This window comes from Zalophus californianus, chromosome 3 (assembly GCF_009762305.2).
Source record: "Zalophus californianus isolate mZalCal1 chromosome 3, mZalCal1.pri.v2, whole genome shotgun sequence".
Classification (NCBI taxonomy): domain Eukaryota; kingdom Metazoa; phylum Chordata; class Mammalia; order Carnivora; family Otariidae; genus Zalophus; species Zalophus californianus.
The window spans coordinates 170226234-170249956 of record NC_045597.1 but is presented as its reverse complement, the minus strand read 5'-3'; the positions used below and the strand labels follow the sequence as shown (position 1 = coordinate 170249956).

Sequence of the window (23723 nt, the reverse complement as noted above, 5' to 3'; positions counted from 1 at the left end):
AGTAGAGGTGATTGTAAATTAAAATAATGCTGATGTGCAGTAATCAGCACTTACTTTAAAAGATTAAAATGGTTGCTAAAAGTGAACAGAAATATTTGTTTAAAATTGTGTTTTATATTTCACCTCTTTGAGTCAGAGTGACAAGAGGTAGGAGTATTGATTTAAATAACTATGCTATCACTAAGCTGAATGGAAATGTCAGATTCTTATTTTTTAAGTGGCACATTTCCTCACATAGTTTTAAAAGAATTATTGTAATAAACAATGGAAGAGACTCATGTAGCAGATTGAGACTTGGAAATAGGCAGATTTGGACAACACTGGCAAGGTCTCCGTGCCCCAAAATATTTTTTCCATTTACATAGACTAGTATCTATCTCTCCTTTCTGCTGTCCTCATTTTAAAAACATACTACTAGAGAAGTTACTTATAAAATTAATTCACAGTAAAAGAGTTGTGAATATATGGTCTTTTTTCCCCTTGAAATCAGCCCTCCTGAGACACTGAATGCCTGAGAATCTGAGAATAGAAAACAGGAAGTTCTCAGTAAGATAATGGGCCACCATTAAAGCTTTTTTCTTTCTGTAGAGGACACACAGGATCCTTCATGGGCCATACTTATCCTCTCCACTGAAATGCTCTGGGCTGATCTCATTTTAGATGTCATATAGATAAATCACTGTATAAGGAATGGAGTGGACTTCCAAGCCACGAGGCATTACATTGGAAATGGTCCAATTCAACCTGGCTGCATCCAACTCTTCTTGCCTGAATAAGAGGACTGTTAAAAATTTAGATTTGTTGGCTTCTTTCCTTAAACCCCATAGAAGGTGAACATTAGATACAGAGTAAACAAAATCATTTCCCTTTAAAATAATGCTAAATTAATTCTAAACTCTATTAGAGAAGTCACCATGTCTGTTTTGATACTTAACGTAGTTCCTAATACACAGATGCAGAAGGAACTGAAAAAATACTTTTGGATAAATGGATGGAAAGAGGGTAGGGGAAAAAAATTGTAGTTGTTTTTTGTTTTGTTTTTCCTATTCTAGATAGGTAGTTAATAAGGAAACCCCTTACCTACCTTCTCATTTTTTGACACTTGTGTGCAGCAGAACTGTTGAAAACAAAAACCTAAAAGCATATTTTAAAGCATATTAAACTACACTACCCAGTTGTCTACAAGAATCAAACTAAGGTTGCAGACATGAAAGTATGGCAAATACGTTAATTCAGAAATACCTCCGGTCAGATTTTGTTCAGATATTTTGACACTTACTGAATTGCAACAACTCAGTGAAAATAGTGTTTTCCCAAGGGCCATATATGGCACACTTTTGAAGACTAAAGCTGAACTGAATGTGTCAGCAGATTCCAAAGAGTCAAAGACAGTCAAATGAAGCGCAGGCCAGAATGAGCAACAATTTGTGGAGTACATTGAGGTCACGGTTCCTCCCATGTGTGTAGTAATAGAATTCTGAAATGTGTGAGCCAAGTGATCCCCCTCCTCTTGGTTACCAAAAGGGTTGAAGGGAATATAAGACTGGGTAAAATCCCAGAAGAGGGGCAGTTGTTGTTAGCTTCCTTTTATAGCAGTAATAGATATTTTTGTTTAAATCTGAATAAAAAATGGACACTACCAAACAAAATTTCCTAACAACATGTACATAGTGAAGGTTAAATTATTTAAACTTTGTGTGTGTGTGTGGGTACTAGATCATCTGTTTCCAAGTAGGTGACTCTTGCCGTGATACTTTGTCAAGAATCATAAACCAAATTTCTAGTAATATTCCTTTTTATATTGGATCTAGGCATAGGTCTTGGGGTGCTAAATCAAAACTGCAAGAATAAAAAGGTAGAAAATATATAATCTAATAAAAATGGAACACTGAATATATTAAAATGTTCTCTATTACTTAGCTACTCCCCCTCCCCCCAGCTACCAAGAGTGCTCTGGTCACAGTGAATACAGCTAAATATTTCACTAGCCTCTAACACAATTAAAGAAGTCATAGATTAAATAGTAGATCATCTTCTGCTTCAGATATCTTTAATTAACAGACCACTTAATGGGTTGATTTAAAAGATTTTAACACATCTAAAGAAATATATTAACCTTAGCTACTTTCTCATAAAAAGTTTGTACTCAGAGTTTTCTCTGCTTCCCATTTTGTCTCACAGCCCTTTCTAATTTCCGCTGGTATAAATCAAATTAGATTTATTAGCATTGTACAAAAGAGCTCCAGTAGGTTTTTAATAATAATTATCATTATCACTGATTAAAGTTATATTGTTCAGGCCAGATGGAGTCCTTTTCCTGTCAGCTAGAATGAGCTTGCATTATGTAGTTATAATGTGTTTGGATCTAAATAAACAGATGGCAGAGTGACAGGATATTATATGCTGGTGATGTCAGCAACAGTGCTTCACAAACAGAATTGCTTTAAATAAACTCTTTTGTGGCAAGGATCCTGGTACTTTTAAGAAGGTGACTGGAATTGAGCCTAAGTGTTATATTAACTTGGAAATAATACTGTTCACTTGCAGAAGGTAGACCATTTGGATGGTCTGAGGTTCAGCTCCTTAACTGAATCTGCTCCTTAACTGTGAAAGCATTTAACATAACAAGTTCATTCAGGCAGTCTCTTAAGGAGAGAGAGAAAAACAAAACAAAACAACAACAACAAAAAAAAAACTGTCCAAGTTGTAAGATCTTTCAAGTTGAAGAGTTGAAACTCATGAGTCAAAGAAAGAAGGAAACATTTGATATAACCCTATTTCATAATTTTTACCATATAGTTTATTACATTAGAATACACATCTTGTGTAGGCATATACTCATTCACAATTAATATTAGAAAATTAAGAGAAGGTTTAATAAGAATTATGTTATAGAAAAGCTTTAGTCTCAAATAAATAAATAAAATCTTTAAAAAAAAAGCTTTAGTCTTTAATAGATTTTCAGGTGTACTTTTTATTCTAAAAATAAGCGCTTCTATACCCTTACACCCACAAATACTTAGAGTGAACTTATGAAATTCAAAAGCAACCTTCAAAGGAAATCGTTATATGTGATTTCTCCTAGCTAATATTCTTTTGCTGAGTCCTTAGGAGAATTTCTCTGTGGGACAACTGTATTTGCTGAGCAAAATACCTAGAGTAGCAAAGTCCTTAAGAGGAAGATACTGCTACAGGAGATAAGAGTTTATATTTGAAAATAAAGGTAGTATCAACAAAATTTTTAAAAGAGGATGTCAAATAGCTGAAATTAAACTTTCTAAGAAGTTTATGTTTTAAATGCTTGAAACTTTTTAAAAACATTTATTTATTTGAGAGAGTGAGAGAGAGCATAAGTGCAGGGGATTGGGGGGTGGGCAGAGGGAGAGAGAGAATCTCAAGCAGACTCCCTGCTGAGTGCAGAGCCTGACTCTGGGCTCTATGTGGGGCTCTGGGCCTCAATCTCACAACCCTGAGATCATGACCTAAGCCAAAGCAAGAGTTGGATGCTTAACACACTGGGCCACCCAGGTGCCCCTAAATGCTTGAAACTTCTTATAAAATGATGAGAAGATTTTGAGTATCAGGAGATTGTATTTCAGGTTCATATGCATTTGACATTCAACTCAAGTGGGCATTTTATGAGCTACGTTTCAACTATAGTATAATATAAAAATCCCCATAAAGGAGCAAGAATATTTTCATTGAAGAGTTGCTTCTAGTCAAAGATTGAAAGATTATAATGTATATGTGCTTTTTCCTATTCTACAGGTGGACGTTGTCATAAGTCCTGTACTGGCCGATGCTGGGGACCCACAGAAAATCATTGCCAGACCTGTAAGTGTTGAGCACTGAGAAGGCATGGGCTTGAAATGGTCAAGAAATTTTAATAATTGATGCTTTTCACACTTCTGGGTCATCAGAAACATGAAAATGAGCTTTTGCTTCTTTGTGGTGGATTTGCTTCTATTCAAGTAAACTGCCTAATTTCATAGCTTTCAAATGAAACATAATATATAATTGTTTCTTACATTTCTTTGTGGTTTCCAGGTTAATGCTATCAACAACACAGATGTGCTGATATTAACCATGTTTTAAGAGTCTGTATAACAGAGAAAGTAGGAAATTCAAATGTGTACAAAATGGTAACTCCATTTGAGCTTAACCTAATATCTCAGTACTTTTCCCCAGTACTTTGTTATAACACCATTCATTTATTAGAAAAAGAAAAAAAGAGAAAAAACAGAGCACTCTGTCCCCACTCTATTCTAGGCACAGAGATATTAACTATATGAATTATGGATATAGATTAACTATTAAATAACAGTGTATCTTGCCCTTGCCTATATTGTTTCTTGCATTAGTCATTAAAGTAAATATAAGCTAACATCACTGCTAAGACATTTAAAAACAAAGTATATTGAATACAAAGATAAGTATCTATTTTTTTCAGCGTTCTTAAAGCCATACTTAAATCAGCACTGAATTTTTACTAATCTTAAGGATAAATGGTTTCTTTAAAAAGGAAAAACAAAATGCTCTATATAAGTGGTAAAGATTTTTCTTCCTGCTGCAATAACAACAGCTGGAATAATATACGGAAACCAGTGTGTTGGCAATTTGAAATTTATTCCTTTATTAGCATAGAAGACACAGAGAATGTGATTGAAAGTATGAATATACAAATATTAGATATTATGGAAACTTATTATACTGTTGGATGAAAGTCCAGATATTTCTAATTTGTCTCAATTCATGTTTGTTAGGTTCTGTTTCAATAAGGAAATACAAAAATAATTACTTTATTGTAAGCCACCAAAGAAACAGGTATAGGAAAAATATTCTCTTTGGTAAATGATTTCTTTCTTTTTTAAAAAAATAATTCATGGACATTTTCATGTTCAACATTCATAAATATAAAAGAACATAAAGTAAAAATGTCTTGCCACTTTTGTTCTGCCTCTGTCCTTCAACCACCCCTAGGCAACAAAATGTTACTGGCTACTTTTGTGTATTCTTCCAGAGACTATTTATGCACACAGTAGGAAATATGTGTATGTTCCAGCCCATTTTTCACTCAAATGCTAGCATGCTTTACATGCTATAATGCCCCTTAATTTTTTTTATTCCATGCATATATGCATGAATTCACTTGTAGTGTTAATTCCTAGAAATGGTAATTACAAGGTCAAGGACATGTGTTTATGCAGTTTGATAGAGATCACTAACATGGAAATCTTGTACTCTGTAAAGTTTGTAAAAGTTTTCTCTGCCAGAAGCAATGTGTGTGAATGCCTGTTTCCCTATTCCCTGGGTAAAACAGTATATTATCAAACTTTCCGGTCTTTTGTCAAAAAGTTAGATGAAACATAGTATCTCAGTGTAGACTTAAGTTAACTTATTTGACAGAAATACTGTTTTATGGCAGCTATGTTTTGGCAAGAATTTTAAGCAGGATTGTAAAGATTAGATTAATATGTGAAATAAATTCACTACAATATTTGTAGACAATGTTTTAACAGCAAAGTAGTTGAAATCGAGTTGCACACGATGCTGAAATAACACTGATGTGGCCATTTGCACAGAGTCAAGATTTCTAAAATATAGAAGAATGGTTGTAATACTCTGTGATGAAGTGGCAAGTAACCATGGAAATTGTTAAGTGTGCAGAGGTCCTCAGGTCCTCTCATGGCAAAAAACTTCAGAGTTGTCAAATTTAAAAATTAATTTTTACTCATTCACTTACTTCTTTTACCAAGGGACACTTCCCGGTTGGCTGCTGGTTGTGGCTGGGCCCCTCTGGTGGGTACCCCCCACTCACCCCTGGTCTTCTGGAGGGGGAGGGAACTCTCAGGCCAGCCAACCTCACCTTGCATTCTTGAGGCCCACAAGTTAGATCTGGGGAATGTATAAGCCTACTTGGGCTGCTTTCTGTTGCTAGCTTCCATTTAGGGAATGCTAGTTTGGATTCCTTTCTTCTGTTGAGTAGGGAGACATAAGATGCCTACTACTGTGTTGTTCCTCCAGTTCAGGGTCCCAAACCAGTTTGCCTTTGTCTCAACACCTTTCAGAGTTCTCCTTTGCATTACTGCCTTCTGCATTATTTCCATGGTATAGCTGTTCTTAGTAAGGAAGGGCAGGGAAGAGGAGGCGTATGCCATTATTTCTGGATCAGAAGTCCCATGTAGTACTTTTAATAATACTATTAGTGAATGAAATCAAATAAAACTATCTTAGTTAATTTAATATTTGTTGCATTTTATATGTATTTTTGTAGAATAGAAAAATATAGTACAAATTATTCTTTTGTAGTAGTAGTAGTAATATTTTAGTGCTGAATGATCATTCTTTAATTGATAGGGAGCCAAAGTTTTGGAAATCACTCTATTAAAAGAATGAGAAAACAGCACACATGAGTGTTCTCCAACTCTGAAAATTAAATATGCCTTCAATTCATACAGCACTCAAAATTCTGAAACTCTTAATTAATTTTAAGAGATTTGGCTATGTTAGTAAAAAATATACAAAAGTTAGTAAAAAAATCATAATTTTGACCAACATCTCTTATTCCTATAGTAGACAACTTTTAGGGTAATTGCCAACCAGACACCTTTCTTCCTCTGAGAACTACCCCCTTTTAGTGGGGTGAGTCATTGAGGCCGTGTTTGTTTTGTGATGCTCTAACCTTAGTCACAGGGCAGTCTTTCTAAACCAGAGGTGACTCTGCCCCCAGGGGACATTGGATAATGTCTGAATATTTTTGCTGTTACAACACTGAGTAGGGGTTGGGGGAGCATCTATTGGCATCTGGTAGGTAGAGGCCAGGGATGCTGCCAAACATCCTACAGTGCACAGGAGAACCTCACTCCACCCCCACCCAAACAAAGAATGATTATTCATCATGAAATTTTTAAAAGTACTGAAGGTTGAGTATGAGAAATCTTGTAATAAGAGTAAATATTGGCCAATGCTGGGCCAATGAGATTCTCTCCCCAGAGAATTTGGACCTGGGATCCAGAAATTCTGGTTATACTACCTTAGAAATTTGAACTTGAGGAGATATTAAACCTAGTGGACGTTTCCATTTTGAACCTGGTAAATAAATCAGTCATACAGAGGCAAGCAAAAACAGAGACAAAGAGAGAGTAACAGTTCTTACCTACTGATTCTCTGGCCTTCATGAGATGCAGCGGCATGTTTATCCTTAGGCACCTTAAGAAACACGAGGTTCTTCTAGTACATTTAGATGACTTTTTTTACTTGCCACCAAGTGGGAATGGGAGGCAGTCTTGACTAAGAAAATCATCAAGCCTCATCAAAACATCAGCATGAAGTCATTTAATTCACCTAATTTTTTAGCATAGAAATTAGGCTCCTTGCTATTATGATCTAAAATTGGCTTAATGGTCACTGTGCCTATTCCACAGAGTCTATCAAAATTAAATTCAACAAGCATTTACATGTATCTGATATGTGCAAATATAAACTTTAGAATAGTATTTATTTGCAAGGATCTTTATAATTTATAAAAAGCTTTCCTTTTAAAATTTACTTTCACCATATTCCCGTGAATTAAAGAGAGTTATCATATACCTCATTTTACAATGGGGAAATGTACACTGAGGAAATGATCGGGTAATTGTTAAATTTACCCAGCTAATACCTGGGATTTCAACCTGAGTGTCCTGAGTCTAAAGGTAAAACGGTTTCCTGTATACCATATTGTATAGCACAGCTTAATGGACAAGGACACCAGATTTGAAATCAGCCAGATGATACAAATCCCAGTTCTTTCCATTTTCTGTCACGGTAAACTGACTTAATCTTTCTAAATCTCAGTTACCAAATCTAAAAATGGAGATAATTACACTTACCTCAGAGGGTTGTTGTTTTGGAATCAAATTCAATGCAATAATGTAGTTGAAATGCTTAGATATCGTTTGGTATATACTGAGGACCTAAAAAATAATAGCTAACATTTTAATAAGTTAAAGGAGATACAGTTCGAAACGTAATCCATTTTAAATATAAATGAATAGATGTGGAAGTGAAATTCCTGTAGGCTAGTTCCACCTTGTGAAGACTACTGATACCCACAGCTGAGGAATAAAAAGACAAAAACCCTGAGTTAAGTGGAGGCTACTTTCCCTTGACATTCGCTCCTATTCTCTCCCTCCCTGTTTGAGGTACTTGAAAGGTAAATTACTTATCCATATTTAAAGTGCCCACCATTCCGAGGCAAAATGTATTTTGGAACTACTCAAAGACATACTTATTGTGAAGACCTGAATTTTAGAAATATTTTTGTTTTGTTTTGTTTTAGAGTTAGACTTTGTGAGAGATTCTATAGTGGTTCTGAATTCTGAATTTGATCGTATGTGATCAAAATTTTTTAAAAATGTAAAATTTTTCAGGCTTCCTTTAGATTTCTCATAGCCTGTTAGTTAAAATATATTACTTAACCTTAGGCCCACTTGAGAGACACTTTTCTCTGAACCCTGACTGAACTTTTTAAAAATCAGAAAATCTAGACTGTGAAAGTTTTTTCTTTTTTTTTTTTAAGATTTTATTTATTTATTTGAGAGAGAGAGAGAGCACAAGCAGGAGGAAGGGGAAGAAGGAGAAGCAGGCTCTCCACTGAGCAGGGAGCCCAATGTGGGGCTCAATCCCAGGATCCTGGGATCACGACTGGAGCCAAAGGCCGACTCATAACAGACTGTGCCACCCAGGTGCCCCAAGACTATGCAAGTTTTTGACAATATTCTGTTTTTATTGATTGGCCATACAAAAGTATGTTTTAGGATCTAAATGATGTAGTCTTATATTGTTTAGAAATTATTCCTTTTCCGATGACTGAAATAAATTCACTTCATTGAGGGTTTCTCTGAAGATATTCAACTTCATGATTTGCCAAATATTTCCCTGTCTTCTGTGGATAATTATTTTTGAGACTTACCCTACATTAGGGAAAGAAGGTGAAAGTATTTAAAAACCCCGCAAGTCAGCTCAGGAAACTGAAGTTAAGAATACATTTCACTCACTACAGCATATCAATGCTGACATCTTCCCACAGGTGTCTCTTTCTAAAACAGAAAATGTGCCAGGAATTATACTCTGTGTCACTAAATGGCGAGAAGTCTTGGTAGAGACAAAAGATTCAGGCTCTGAGAGAACAAGTCCCCGATAATGAATGCCTTGTTAAGGTGAAATGAAGCAGAGTGGTAATCAGAGTGAAAACATCTCTGAATAGAGAAATGGCAAAACAAAAATGCCGAGTACAACAATGGTGAGCTTGAGGGGAGGTCTGCTGGAGGCCGTTTTTAAAAAGAAGAAATGAAGAAGTTTGTTTTTAATAGATCTTGTGAAATGGAGAGTGTGAATAAATTGACAGCTTCCTATGGACAATAGCTCCCTATGCATACCTCTAGATATTGCAATAGAATTGTGTATATTTCAAGTAAAATTTGTAACATTTTGCAACTGATTTTGTGTACTGGGTTGGGTGCCACAGTGAGCTTTGGTTACATTTGAATAATGTGTGTCATTTTTCTCCTATAGCATTTGATAATGTTCAGACTATCAACTCCAGAGCCAACAGCTATTTTTTTAAACCTTTTTTTCTAAAATATAAAATATTCTTCTAAACAAATTCCTTAAAAACAAATCCTTAGACAACCTAAAGAATTTTATAAATTTTAAAGTAAGTAAATTCTGCTTGTAGAGTGTAGCCAAGTGTTCCATTTTTACTGCTGAATCTGACTTTCTGAAGTAACTGAATTCATTCTCCTTAAATCCTTTGTCATGTTAATGTTAGAACTGACCCTGTAAATCTAACAGGAATATTTCTGACAGAGATGCTGTTTTTTAAAAAAAAAGAAAGAAAAAGAAAGAAAGAAAGAAAAAAGGAAAAATTCAACTGAGTAAATTCAAAGATCTAATTGGCTTTATTCAGTGATTCATGAATCAGGCACCATCCCATTTAGCAAACAGAAGGGAACTCTGACGTGCTGTACAAAATGGAAGGATTTTATAGGCTGAAGGAGGGTGGGACAGGAAATTAAAAGAGTGGATTATTTCAGGCAAGTTTACCTTCCCTTAGGGGAAGGCAAGGGGTCTTATCAGGCAGATTTCCTCAGTAGTTCTAACCAGGAAATTTCAGACTGATTGGTTTAAAATTCCACTCCTGGGAGAAGCTGAAACTGCAGTTAGGTTAGGTATCAAGTCTTGGTGGGGGCTTAGCAAACGTGACTCCATTTTGGACCTGTCGTTTCTTGTGAACATGGCAAAACGTCAAAATAGAACTTAGGATGGGACCCTGAGAGCTGCTCTGCTTGTGAAGCAGCGACTCCAACTTGAAAGTACTTTTCAGCTCAGTGAAATCATGGCCGCATTGCTCCCCATCACAGCTTAAGTAAATTGATTCAGTGGATTAATGTAGTCATGTCAGGGGAGACAAACTTATCAGCTATGTGAAGTCTGAAGCTTATGCGAGTATTACTTAGCAAGCTTACTGGTAAGAATGACAACTCTCTCTATTCATAAGAGCTGAGTCCTAAGGTCTGAGCTCTCTAAGTTTACGTGTGAGAGAGACTAAGCTTTAAGAAATAAATAATAATGATTAAAGGAACAAAGTTATCTCTGTCCTTGCAAGATATATGAAGCACAGTTATCTCATTTAAAATAGATACTGCCTGTCCTTTTTTATCTTTCAGCACAGTATCAGGCCTGCTGTCTCCAGCCTCCCATTATCAGGCGGGGTGTTGTTCATTTTACACATTCCTTTACCCTTCTAGACCTGGTGCCATCTCAGTTAGGCACTGCATTTTGAGGAATGAGGGAGAAAAACATATATAAAAATATTACAGCTTGATTCTCTCAACCTTTGCACAAATTTTGTATTGAAGGAGTTATGCCTTCAACTGCTGATTATTTAACTAAAAGTTGCTAGGCTGATTCCCACTCCATATACGCTTTAGTCTTCTCAGTTCCTTTACAGGTGACATTTCTCGCTTAGAAACAAATTGAAAAAGATAAGTGCATTTGACAATAGGCCCCCCCCCAAAAAAAACCCACAAAATGTTTGTCTCCTAAACCAAAATATCACACCACAAAAATTAATGAGGAATATATGTTTCAACTACTGGAGCAAACAAATATGCTTCTGTCCATGGAGATGTCCATTAAATCGATTAAAGCTAAGGCATTATTTCAACCAAATGAAAACTTCTGGTGGAATTCACCCCTTACTTCTACAGTATTCTCCCTAATAGCATAATCATTTATTTTAAATTAAAAATAGAATGGCATTGAAATTAACACAAGCTGTGTATTTGTCCTGTTGTAGACAACTGTAATAGGAGGTTACTACTATATTGGCAAAGTAAAAACTTATTCCAAACAACACTTTATGTTATTTAATATTTCTATACAGACATTATAGAATATGCTAGAAAATTTTAAAAATTATTTAGCATTTTCCTAGGTAATTTGTTATATTGTGCACAAAGAAAATTATTTTCAGTAGTTGCAATATACAAAAACTTGCAGTTTAATAATAGAAAAATAAACTACTTGGTCTGGCCTATGGATTCTATTTACTTTTAGTGCAAACTTTAGAAATATATATATGCAGATATATAGATATATAGATGATAATATATAGCCTTTTTATTTTAAAATATGTCTGAAATTTAGAATATTAAAATCTGAAAATAATTATGTATTTTTGTTCCTCAAAATTTCAGCAAGAAATTGTAACAGCTGAAAACTAGATTGTACCTTTTTCCATGAAACTTCCAAAAATTTCCTGTAGCTTATAAAATCAAAATGACAAATTATGAAAATAATAAGCTAATTATATTCATGTACATTCATACACATACAGTTTGTCTAAAGTGTAATTGTATTTACGACCTCTGTGGAGCAAATGTTGTTTAAAAAGGTAATTCCGATGTGGTAAATATCCAATTAGGGCAGAGAAAAGCAAATGGGAGCAAATGGGGAAAATAGAACGAGCTGAGCCAGCAGGCTCGATCAATCAGGGTAACAGCAAGCCTTTATAAAAAGCCAACATCTTTAATTAAAAACCTTGTATTTTACTAATAACTTTGCATGTCCATAAGCCTTCTTATCGATTTCAATTATTTCTTATTTTCCTTTTTTGGATTTGTAGTTTCTGGAGATGTTGTAGAATTAGGGGAAACATTACAATGAATTGATTACTTACATAATTTCTAAAATTGTGTCCATCTAAACATTTCCAAAAGTGACCCAATAATTTACTTGTAGAAAATGAGAGAATAATCTCCCCTAATATGTGTTTATTTTGACATAAGTTGATAATATTTGCTGTAATTTGATGACGTTTTTCAAAGATTTAAAAGGAAGGGATGTTTTTGTTTGTTTTAACTACAGGAGATAGAGTTGTTTGAAGTCCTCCATATAATACGTTAATACAGTTTTAGGAGATGTTGCTTAATGTCATGCTAAAGATCAAAGGGGTATAAAAAAAGTATGTAAACTTATGCCTGTTCTCTGGAAATGCTCTGGGTACAAGACAAAATGAGGAATGTTTATAAAGGTCAAAAATAATACTGAACTGGGAGCATCGAGAGACCAGAGATAGGGTCCTGAACAAACTCAAATTTTAAGAACCTCAGTTTTCTCAAGTTCTCTCACTTATACAATGAAAAGATTGAAAAAGATGATTTCTGTTCAAGCTTCCTTTCCTGATTCAGATATTTGTGTGTATGTGTTCCTGTCTGTGTGCAGTAATTAACTATAGATATAGATGATATAGACATAGACAGACATAGGCACAGATAGTTTGGGGAAGCTGTTCTGTGTTGGTCTCAGCCTGTGGACAGTGATGCTGTTGGCTAGGAATGCTCTTGGGTACTCACTTGGTCCCATGAGTCCTCAAAGGTATTTCCCCAACCTGAGCCAGCGCTGTGGCTGGACTTTCCCTTGGGGTTCTTAGTATGATTGCAAAGTGTACCACAGCAACAACTCTCAGGGAACTTTGAAAATACAAGGTTTATTATTCACAAGTCCTGTAGGGTACATGGCATGTACTCGGGCCACAAGGTAAGGTCATGAGTATAGAGAGATAGAAAGCACAGAGCTGGGGCTCTGCTTTTACTGGGGTCAAGGGTAGGGTGCCTAAGGTTTCACAGCTTCATTCTTCATTGGCGAATTTAAAGCATGAGTGGGAATTAGGGTCTAGGAGGGGGAAAGCTGCGTCACTAGAGTGGTCAGTTATCTAGTTTACCCAGGGGTTTCTAAAGGGGGAACTCCGTGGTTGGGGGCAGCCTGTTTTATCTAGGTGTTTTCCTAGTAACTGTGTCATACAGTTGCCATATGTTTATTTAAGATGGATGTCTTTGAAATGGATGTGTCAGCAGATAAAAGCTTAATGTCATGCTCTTACATTACAATCAAAAAGCTTAATGTCAGGCACTTACATTACAGAAATGCAGACTGTGGAGATGGGTAATCTAATCAGAAAGATTATAGAGTGGATGCTATACATTTGAAAGAATATTGAGAGGACATTGAAAAGAACAGTCAGAAATATCTGGAATTGTTACCCCTAGAAGAATTTTGCTATTCTGGTTGTGATGACAGTTTATTCAGAATGATTTATATCTTTGCAGCCAAAGAGCTGATTGTCATTAGAATAACTACATTTGACTGTTGAAAAGAAAATTTCAAAATTATCTACAGGTGACATCAGACTGTCCATTAATAAACAGGACACTCATACTCACTATTTGCTGCAGGAATAGAAAAAAGTGTGAGATTTCATTCTTGGAAAAGCAAATACTTACATACCACTCTCATGGTTAAGGAATTGGGCGAGTCTGAAGAAAAATATCATCTTTAGAGTTCTGCCTTGCATTAATCCAAGATGTATCATCTATTTATTGCCTTAACTGGTCTGATTGGAGGAAAATTAAGTAAACGGCATGTGAATGACAAGGAAGAGGAGAGATGACTGGATACTTATGAAGTCTTCTGTATCAAGCCACATTTTTACATATATAAGAATTGTGAATTGCCTAATATCAGACATATTCCATTTCTCAAGCAAATATAAATTTTATGCATTATTGGATAATTTATAATATTATTATAGCTGCTTCTTTACATTGGATATTTTCAAAAGAAATAGTCACTGTATTAATTTATGGTGAAGTCATAAAAAATAGACCCCAAAATATAAGTTTTGCATATCACTACTTCCCTGATCTTTTTTTTTTTTTTGGCTTATCTAAAGTCCTTTTGCCTACGAATTTTGTTACGATAGAGCCAATAGAGCATTATGACTACAAGAATACCTTCTGGTTTTATTCTTTTTTTTAATGATTTTATTTATTTATTAGAGAGAGAGAGAGAGAGAGAGAAAGAGCAGGTGAGTGAGCGTGAGCAGGGGGGAGGGGCAGAGGGGCTGAGCAGGGAGCTGGACTTGGGGCTTGATCCCAGGACCCCTAGATCATGAAGTGAGCCAAAGACAGACAGTTAACCAACTGAGCCACCCAGGTGCTCCCTCTTCTGGTTTGGTACTATTTTGAGTATTTCTTGAACTCCAGTAACTGTTACCTAAGATGTTTATTTTCCTCTACACAATGTTGTATGTTTTTAAGACATATTTAATTTCATTGACTAGAACACAGAGGGGGGTGGAGGGTAAAGGACAGAAAGAAAGACTGACACAAGTAGTTATTTATTTAAAATAAAAATAAAACTACAGTATTGTGCCAAGATATAACAGAAGACTTAATGAATGGAGAATTATTACGTTCCAAAATGAGAAGATTCATGGTCAGTTCCTCTAAAATTAAGCTACACATTTAACAATTTTCAATCAATTACCCCCCCCCTTTTTTGAGCAAAAATAGTCTAAAGTATCTCTGGAAAATACAATTAATAAGATAGCCATATGTTTGAAAAGAAGAACTATGTCGAAGTATTTTCCCCATCAAGTATTAAACTACTATAAAATAATATAAGATGTGTTAAATGATAAAAATGCAACTAAGTAAATTTAAAGAGAAGATGGCTTTATTCAGCAATTCATGAATCTGGCAACATCATACCTAACAATGGAAGAGCTCTGTCAAGCTGTAGAAAATAAAAGAATTTTGGGCGCCTGGGTGGCTCAGTTGGTTAAGCGACTGCCTTCGGCTCAGGTCATGATCCTGGAGTCCCGGGATTGAGTCCCACATTGGGCTCCCTGCTCGGCAGAGAGTCTGCTTCTCCCTCTGACCCTCTTCCCTCTCGTGCTCTCTGTCTCTCGTTCTCTCTCTCTCAAATAAATAAATAAAATATTTAAAAAAAAAAGAAAAGAAAAGAATTTTAAGGTTGGAAAGGGGGTGGAAAAAGGAAATTGTTAGGAAATAATGCATTGTTTCAGGCAAGATTGCTTTTGGAAGGGAAATGGAGGGGCTCTGTCTGGCAGATTCTTTCACTAGTGCTCATCGGGTAACTCCCTATTGACCGGTTAAGGATACATTCCTGAGGGGTCGAAAATGCAGTTGGGTAAGGTATTAATTCTTGGTTTGCTGAAGTACAGTTTAGCACAAGTGACTCCACTTGTTAATAGAATACCTGGGCCTGCTGTCTCCTTTTTAACAATTCCCCCCTTTTGATCAGACTCTCAGCTTAACTGAGAGGTCTGATCTAAATTTAAGGCATTAGCACCACTCTCTGCTACTGTTTAATAGTTAGTTCTCACAGCTTTCGTGGATCCTCTGTGGGGTAGTCAGAGGCCATCATGCTTTCCGTCTAATCTCTGTGCTATTCCTAAGCCACGACTTCAGTTTCACAATTTTTAAGGTGGACATTATCCTGCTCCTCCCCCTTCTTCGTCTTCATCTCTGTCTTTGTCTTAGGGAAATCCTTTGCTTGGTGGTTAGCAGCTGTGAACATGCATTTAAAGCTTTTGAGAGAATATAACACACCAGAGAGATTACTTTGATTCTTATAAGCAAGATAATTTCCAATGTTTGGAGTGCACTTCAAAGCCATGTTCCCCAAGACCCAAATGGATCAAAATCAAATAAGGCAAAGTAAGACCCTGTGGAAAGTGACACCTTTCTAAGCCCAGTGGCTTGCTCGGTGATTTTATTTCACTGAGTTTCAACTTCTCCAGAAGTGTTCATACAGGTACAAGAGGTAGTGTCAGCCATAGCACAAACACTTGTATGTTTGGCTGAAAGATAACCGAGGTATTCTATTATCAAGAGCAACTTTGGCCAGAGAATCTAAGGATATTTGTTGGGCAGTCATTGTCTTACCAGCAGATTCTGCAATATTTCAAGAATTGAGGGGAGATTTGTGATCATATTCTCATTTACCTTTACTCCTTACCAGGGAAGTACAGCCCTGCCAAAGGAAATGAATCCTGATTTGTGAATGCCTTCTGCTAATTACTTTCTAACTCAACAATATAAATCCAGCGGAATCAACCAATGGGGTGTCTTAGTTTGTTCGTGGAAAGTTGGAGGCACAGTTAGATAATCTAATAGACATTGTCTGGCTTTGTGCCAGCTATCTAGGCATTAACAGGCGCAAGCAGAATGATAACCACCACAGACAAAGATAAATCCGTCGGGACACAGACCACTCCCACTCAGGTGGTATGTTAATGGATTCGCTTGCCGGGATTGTGGCATTTGTCCCTTCAAGCCAGGGGTCAGTTAAGTTTTCTCCTACCCTGAAATAAAAAGTTGCTCTAAAATCCATAATTTTACCCCCTACCCCTTCAGCAATGACAAAGGAGATATGGATGCTGGCATTATCTTTCCAGGCCAATACCAGAGTAAAGGAAAGAAAGGGAAGAAGGAAGTATATCATGTTCAGTTAAAGTATGAAGTCTCGATCTGGCATTTGAGGGACGTGATCTACCTCAATTTGATTTGAGGGTCTCTTGCAGTTTCGCAGGACTAGGTATCAGGTGAAGCCTTCTTCCACCGTGAGATGTATATCCAGGATCCAAATCCCTGAAGTATGGCTGCCATATGGGTAGTGAGAATGAGCTGGAATAGTCCCTTCCATGGAGGTTCAAGGGCAGTCTTTGTTCTTAGTGATTCCATTTCAGGAGGGTGGGAGAAAATTGGAAACATTAGTTTGGAGATTCATAGCCAGACTTTTTTTTTTTTTTTTAGGAAATTAAACTAATTCAGGAACCAGTCCAGTTTACAGGTCTATAACAAAATCAAAAACAATTAATAGGATTAGAATTTAATATAGACAAAGGTGAACACATAATTTTTCTCTCTAGAAGTATCCCCATTTCTGTGTTTTCTAAGGATAATCATGGTGAAACTGATTTGTTTGCATTAGACTTGGCCTGAGTATTTATGTAAGTGTGGCAAGATAGTGACTGACCATATAAGCTCTTTTTAAGATTGCTTTGCTGGAACCTTATAAGCAAGGTACAAGACTGATTTTTCCAAGGGGCTTTACTGGCTCGGTAAAGTCAATCTCAGTTCCTTAAAACTGTCTGGTCAGCCTGAGTCTATGCATATCTATTTCAAATATGACATTCTAGTGAAGCTTTGGTGATATAATCAATCCTGTTACAAAGGGAACAGAATCTCATTGAACTCATGCAAATAACTAACAATATTGCCATGAAAAGAATGCTCAAGAGTTTTCTAATTCTGGAGGGATCAGGTAGGGAGGAAAAGTAAATGTCTCATCTTTGTTCACAAAGGTATACCTTACCAAATTGATAGCTTAAGAGAAAAGAGAAAAAGGTTTCTTAAAATCTGGAAAAACAAAACATTAAAGAACCAGCAATGTTTCAGATAAAAAGTCCTCATCAGTTCATTCAGTCCCATGATGTTAACGCTTGTTCTGCTTGAATCCAGTTTTTCCATTAGTTCTGGAAATTCTTACCCTGAGTTCAGTTTTATGATCTTAAAGTTACCAAAAACATGAACTAGTTAAAAAAAATCATTTCCATGAATCTCCTTGAAGATGAAGTGCTTTTACAGGAAGAGTTTTGCAAAAGCATTTGAGTAAAACAATAACTGTCTGTAAATGACAAAAGACTTTTAAAAATACCCATTATTAAAGATCTGATGAGAGTTCATTTTCATGAAATTGACAAGAAAATTTGGTTATTTCTATGACACAACGCCTTTTAAGATAATAACAAAATATGACTGATAACATTATACCAGGACATATCAGATTTCCAAGAATTTCATATTTTCTGGAAGATGTATAACATACACCGACACAAACACAACATAAAGAAGGCTTTGTGGTGCTTATTTGACGATGTTTCCCATGCGATTTAGCATATCAAATAAGCCTAATTAGTTTAACATGACCCTTTTTATAAAGAGAGAAAATAAATCTTTTGACATGTTCCAGAGACCCTATGGAAAATCCCAAAGTTAGTTCTTTTTTTTTAAAGATTTTATTTATTTATTTGACAGAGAGAGAGACAGCAAGAGAGGGAACACAAGCAGGGGAGTGGGAGAGGGAGAAGCAGGCTCCCTGTGGAGCAGGGAGCCCGATGCGGGCCTTGATCCCAAGACCCTGGGATCATGACCTTAGCCGAAGGCAGACGCTTAACGACTGAGCCACCCAGGTGCCCCCCCCCCAAAGTTAGTTCTAAAGCAAAAAGACTTCATTTAGAATTTGATTTGGGGGAATTTTGTCAAAAATACCAAAAAGTTTATCTTTTAATTAATTTCTTATTTCTTAAGCTTTTATTTTAATTTCAGTATAGCTAACACAGTGTTACATTAGTTTCAGGTATACAAAATAGTGATTCAATAATTCTATACATCACCCTCTGCTCATTGTAAGAGGACTCTTTAATCCCCAGCACCTATTTGACCCATCCCCCCACCCACCTCCCCTCTGGTAACCATCAGTTTGATCTCTATAGTTAAGAGTCTGTTTCTTGGTTTGTCCTTGTTTTATTTTCTTTGCTCATTTGTTTCTTAAATTCCACATATGAGTGAAATCACATGGCATTTGTCTTTCTCTGACTTATTTCACTTAGCATTATACTCTCTAGTTCCATCCATGTCATTGCAAATGGCAAGATTTCATTCTTTTTTTATGGCTGAATAATATTTTATAATATATATGTCACATCTTCTTTATCCATTCATCTATCAGTGGACACAGGCTGCTTCCATAATTTTGGCTATTGTTGATAATGCTGCTATAAACATAGGGGTGCATGTGTTTCTTTGAATTAGTGTTTTTGTATTTTGGGGGTAAATACCCAGGAGTATGATTACTAGATTGTAGGATAGTTCTATTTTTAACTTTTTTGGGGAACCTCCACTTGTCACAGTGACTACACCAGTTTACATTCCCACCAAAAATGCAAGAGGGTTCCTTTTCCTCCACATCCTCACTAACACTTGTTGTTTATAAAATACCAGAAAGTTTTAAAACAGTTGGTCTAATAGGAACATAGGTCACCATAAAACAATACTTAGTTTCCCACTTAAACACAGTGACAATTAAAGACTTTGCAGGCAAATACAAAAAGTTAAATAGTTGGTTAAAAAAAAAAAAACTACTTTAGCTCTTTTAATAGGGTAGATTCTTTTTTCTTCTTAACATAATCAAACACCTGATAAAAACGACACAGGAAATTATTTTGACAAAACACAGAATCCTTGTTTTCTAGACATATTACTTTAAAAGGTAAAGAAAAGGGGCGCCTGGGTGGCTCAGTCGTTAAGTGTCTGCCTTCGGCTCAGGTCATGATCCCAGGGTCCTGGGTTCGAGCCCCATATCGGGCTCCTTGCTCGGCAGGAGGCCTGCTTCTCCCTCTCTCCCTCTCTGAACTTATGTTCCCTCTCTCGCTGTGTCTCTCTCTGTCAAATAAATAAAATCTTAAAAAAAAAAAATAAAAATAAAAGGTAAAGAAAAACCTTTACAGTCTTTTATCAAGAATAGACCAATAGTACAAGAAAACTTTGTCCTCTTAACAGAAAGAAAACTGAATTATAATTTTGTACCAGTTTCCTTTTGATATTAAAACTCATTTACTTAATTAAATTCATTTTAGTTTTAGCCAGTCCTGACACCTGTAAAATTCCTTTCCCTTATTATTTCTAGTAGTTTTCATTATATATATATTAGAATTTTAACCCTTGGAATACTTTAATTTCTAGTGAAAACTAAGAAATAAGAGATTATAAATGGTCTTTTACATTAACATTCTATGGACTGGCAGACATACTTTTATAATTTCTAGAAATGTGCCTTCTCATTGAAAATTTCTCAGCATGTCATAAAACACACTAATAGACCCAAATAGTTTTAATTCCTTTGTAAAAGGAAGCCAAAAAAAAAAAAATAAGGATAAACCTATGTTCAGTAATTAGTGTTCAAATTTTATCTTATTTGGAAATAATCTGGATATTCAGAGGATTGAACTTATCATTTAATATAACCTAGCAGACTTTAAGGTTTCAGGTTACCAAAATATTTGGGGAAACTATTTAAAAAGCTCACCCCAAAACTTTTTATCCTACTTTTATCTATTTAATTTACTTGTTCTTAACAATTATGTTTAGACTACCCATAAAACTTTATGATACAGTAGGCAAAGTCAGCCCTCATCTCAAGCTATTTTTTTAAGATTTTGTTTATTTATTTAATTGACAGAGAGAGCGAGAGAGAGAGAGAGAGAGCAAGAGGGAACACAAGCAGGGGAAGTGGGAGAGGGAGAAGCAGGCTTCCAGCGGAGCAGGGAGCCCGATGCGGGGCTCGATCCCAGGACCCTGGGACCATGACCTGAGCCAAAAGCAGTCCCTTAACCAACTGAGCCGCCCAGGCGTCCCTCAAGCTATTTTTCTTGCTGATAAACTTAGTAAGAGATTACATGAACTTAATTGACCTTAAGTAAGCCTAGATAGGATAAAGGTATTATATTTAATGCTGATAACTCCAAAGACATGCCTGTTTTAATTAACTCAGCAAACTCAAACTGGCTTTAATACCAAATATTTTCCCAGATCACATGAATCTGAAATTCATTTGGATTAAGTTTCTATTCTATTTTTGAGAATTTTTCTGAATACTAAATTTATGTAAGTGCTTGTTTGTTTAAGCCAATTAAATAGGCTTTTTTACAAATTAACTTTGGTAATACACTCTAGAGGTAGAAAAATACTACACTTCTATAACACATGTATAGGGGCTCATTAAACACACAGACAGACGTAAACAGAGATCTTATACCTTCTATGGCTAAAGCTCTTTATTACTAATATTTGTGGAGAAGTCACTTAAGATTTGAATCTTAATTAATCCTAAGAATAAGACAAGTAATCTTGTGGAAGCTGTATAGCAGTTTGTATTTTTATTTTTATTTATTTATTTTTAAGATTTTATTTATTTTTTGACAGAGAGAGACAAAGCAAGAGAGGGAACACAAGCAGGGGGAGTGGGAAAGAGAGAAGCAGGCTTCCTGCTGAGCAGGGAGCCGGATGTGGGGCTCGATCCCAGGACCCTGGGATCATGACCTGAGCCGAGGGCAGACGCTTAACGACTGAGCCACCCAGGTGCCCCAGTTTGTATTTTTAAAGAGCCTCTTTTCTCCATTTTTTTTTCTTTAGTCTTAGGAATGGGGAATGGTCTAGGTAAGAGTTAACATTTAAATCTAAAAGGCACAGGGAAGGGATTCAAGTTTCTCTAAGAAGGTTTTCCTAAAGCCAATATTTACAAGCCTTTTGAGATAAATAGGGGAGGTTTTGGTACTCCTAAAAAGGAATATGTGAACTTTGAATTGCTTCAAGTGCTTTATTTCTAGTTTTGTAAAGATTTGTAAGATAAGGAAGTTCATTCTAACTCTTCAAAGAATTGGAGAGACAAGCTGAGGGTTCTGGAGGGGAGGGGGGTGGGGGGGATGGGTTAGCCTGGTGATGGGTATTAAAGAGGGCACCTAATGAATGGAGCAATGGGTGTTATACGCAAACAATGAATCATGGAACACTACATCAAAAACTAATGATGTGGGTGCCTGGGTGGCTCAGTTGGTTAAGCGACTGCCTTCAGCTCAGGTCATGATCCTGGAGTCACGGGATCGAGTGCCGTATCGGGCTCCCTGCTCGGCGGGGAGTCTGCTTCTCCCTCTGACCCTCCCCCCTCTCATGTGCTCTCTCTCTCTCTCTCTCTCGCTCTCTCTCTCATTCTCTGTCTCAAATAAATAAATAAAATCTTTAAAAAAAACTAATGATGTAATGTATGGTGATTAACATAACATAATAAAATAAAATTAAAAAAATAATTGGATTGCAGCTTAAAGGACATTATAGGTTGATCTACACATCCAACTATGTTACCTTCAATTTGATTAGGGAAGAAGCCCTAAGAAAAAAGAATTCTTAATGGGCTCTGAATATCAGCTTCCAATTTGGCCAACTTGTGACCACAGAAGTATTTAAACATTTCTTTTAAATATCTTGTCAGTTTTCAGCCAGGACAAACAGTAAATATATCTGGCAGTATTGAATGACCACTTGGACTCAAGAGGTGTCCCCAAGAGGATACAAAAGATATTTTATTTTCCCCTATCTACAGGGTACTACAGACAGAGATATGAGGGAGATGACTGTGGTAAGAATTCTCACCCTTAGCTGACCTCTGCCAATTTTTCCAGGATCCCATCTGTGGGTTCTGAGTGCAGTTTAAAGTGAAGCATGTAATTCTGATATTTACCAGAATTTGGCAGTGTTTTTAAAATTAATTTTAATTTAGTTTCCCCTTGGCTGTTTAAGGGAGTAAATGTAGCAGGTTAGCAGAAAATTCCTCAGAGTCTCATCAGCTCCGGGAGCAGCCCATAAAGCCATTAATGTGGTGAACTTTTGCTTATGGTCTTGTAGTCTCTTCAGAGTGCAAATAGAGTTCAGACATAGGATTACTAGAATGGCTACTTGAATAAAGGAAGATAGAGGGCAGCAGTAAAAGTTATGACAGTCATATAATCTTTTGTTTTAGATGCCTCTTGTGTCTAGTTTTTCATTAGCTTTTTGCAGTTTTACTTTTAATGACACTATTTTGGAATTTTTGAAGCCTTTTGGAAGCTTCTGCATACCAACTAAAATAGTTATTCCATTCCTAAGGATTTGTTTAATTTGGAACTCTTACTTTTAAGTACACTTCCTAAATGAATGATCTTGTCTAATTGAAACATCCCTTCTAATGGGTATTGTCATTCCCCTGAGGGATGGCAGAAGTCTGGTCGGACCCTAGCCACAGATGGAGTTCAACCCACATTTCTGTCTGGTCATATTTTGGAGTCTGTCAATATGAGGGTTACTGAGAAGATACATTTCCATGACATGAAACAAGCTTAGTAAGATATTGCTGTTTTTGTATTTATAGCCTCCAGGACCATAATTCTTAGATATAAAATAAGCAGGTATACTGAAGGTTGTGCACTTGACTCTTTAGAGTTTAAGGATCCCATTAGCTAAGTCTTTGGATTTCTCCGAGCCAAACTAATACCTAAAGGACTTGAGCTATTGGATTTGGGATTGTGCAGTGTTTTACAGTGTACCTTTCTGCACAGAAATTGTCTTGAATTTGGTGATTGACCTACCATCAATCTAACTTGTTCTGTGGCCAACTTATTCTAACACAGAAGTCTTTGGGTTGGTGGCGAGCACCCTAACAATTCTTAAGTGCTCAACCCATGCCCACCAATTTTCACAGCTTTTTGGTCTCCAAAAACC

General features: G+C 36.1%; 1 protein-coding gene across 7 annotated transcripts in view; it reads left to right on the top strand.

Moving 5' to 3' along the window:
- Nucleotides 1-23723, top strand: part of ERBB4 (erb-b2 receptor tyrosine kinase 4) — a 1100194-nt gene that overhangs the window by 761628 nt on the left and 314843 nt on the right. For all 7 annotated transcript variants that reach the window (XM_027590425.2, XM_027590421.2, XM_027590423.2 and 4 more), the window contains exon 5: nucleotides 3769-3834. In XM_027590425.2, coding sequence (XP_027446226.1) covers nucleotides 3769-3834 — 66 coding nt within the window. The remainder of the gene's footprint in view (nucleotides 1-3768; nucleotides 3835-23723) is intronic.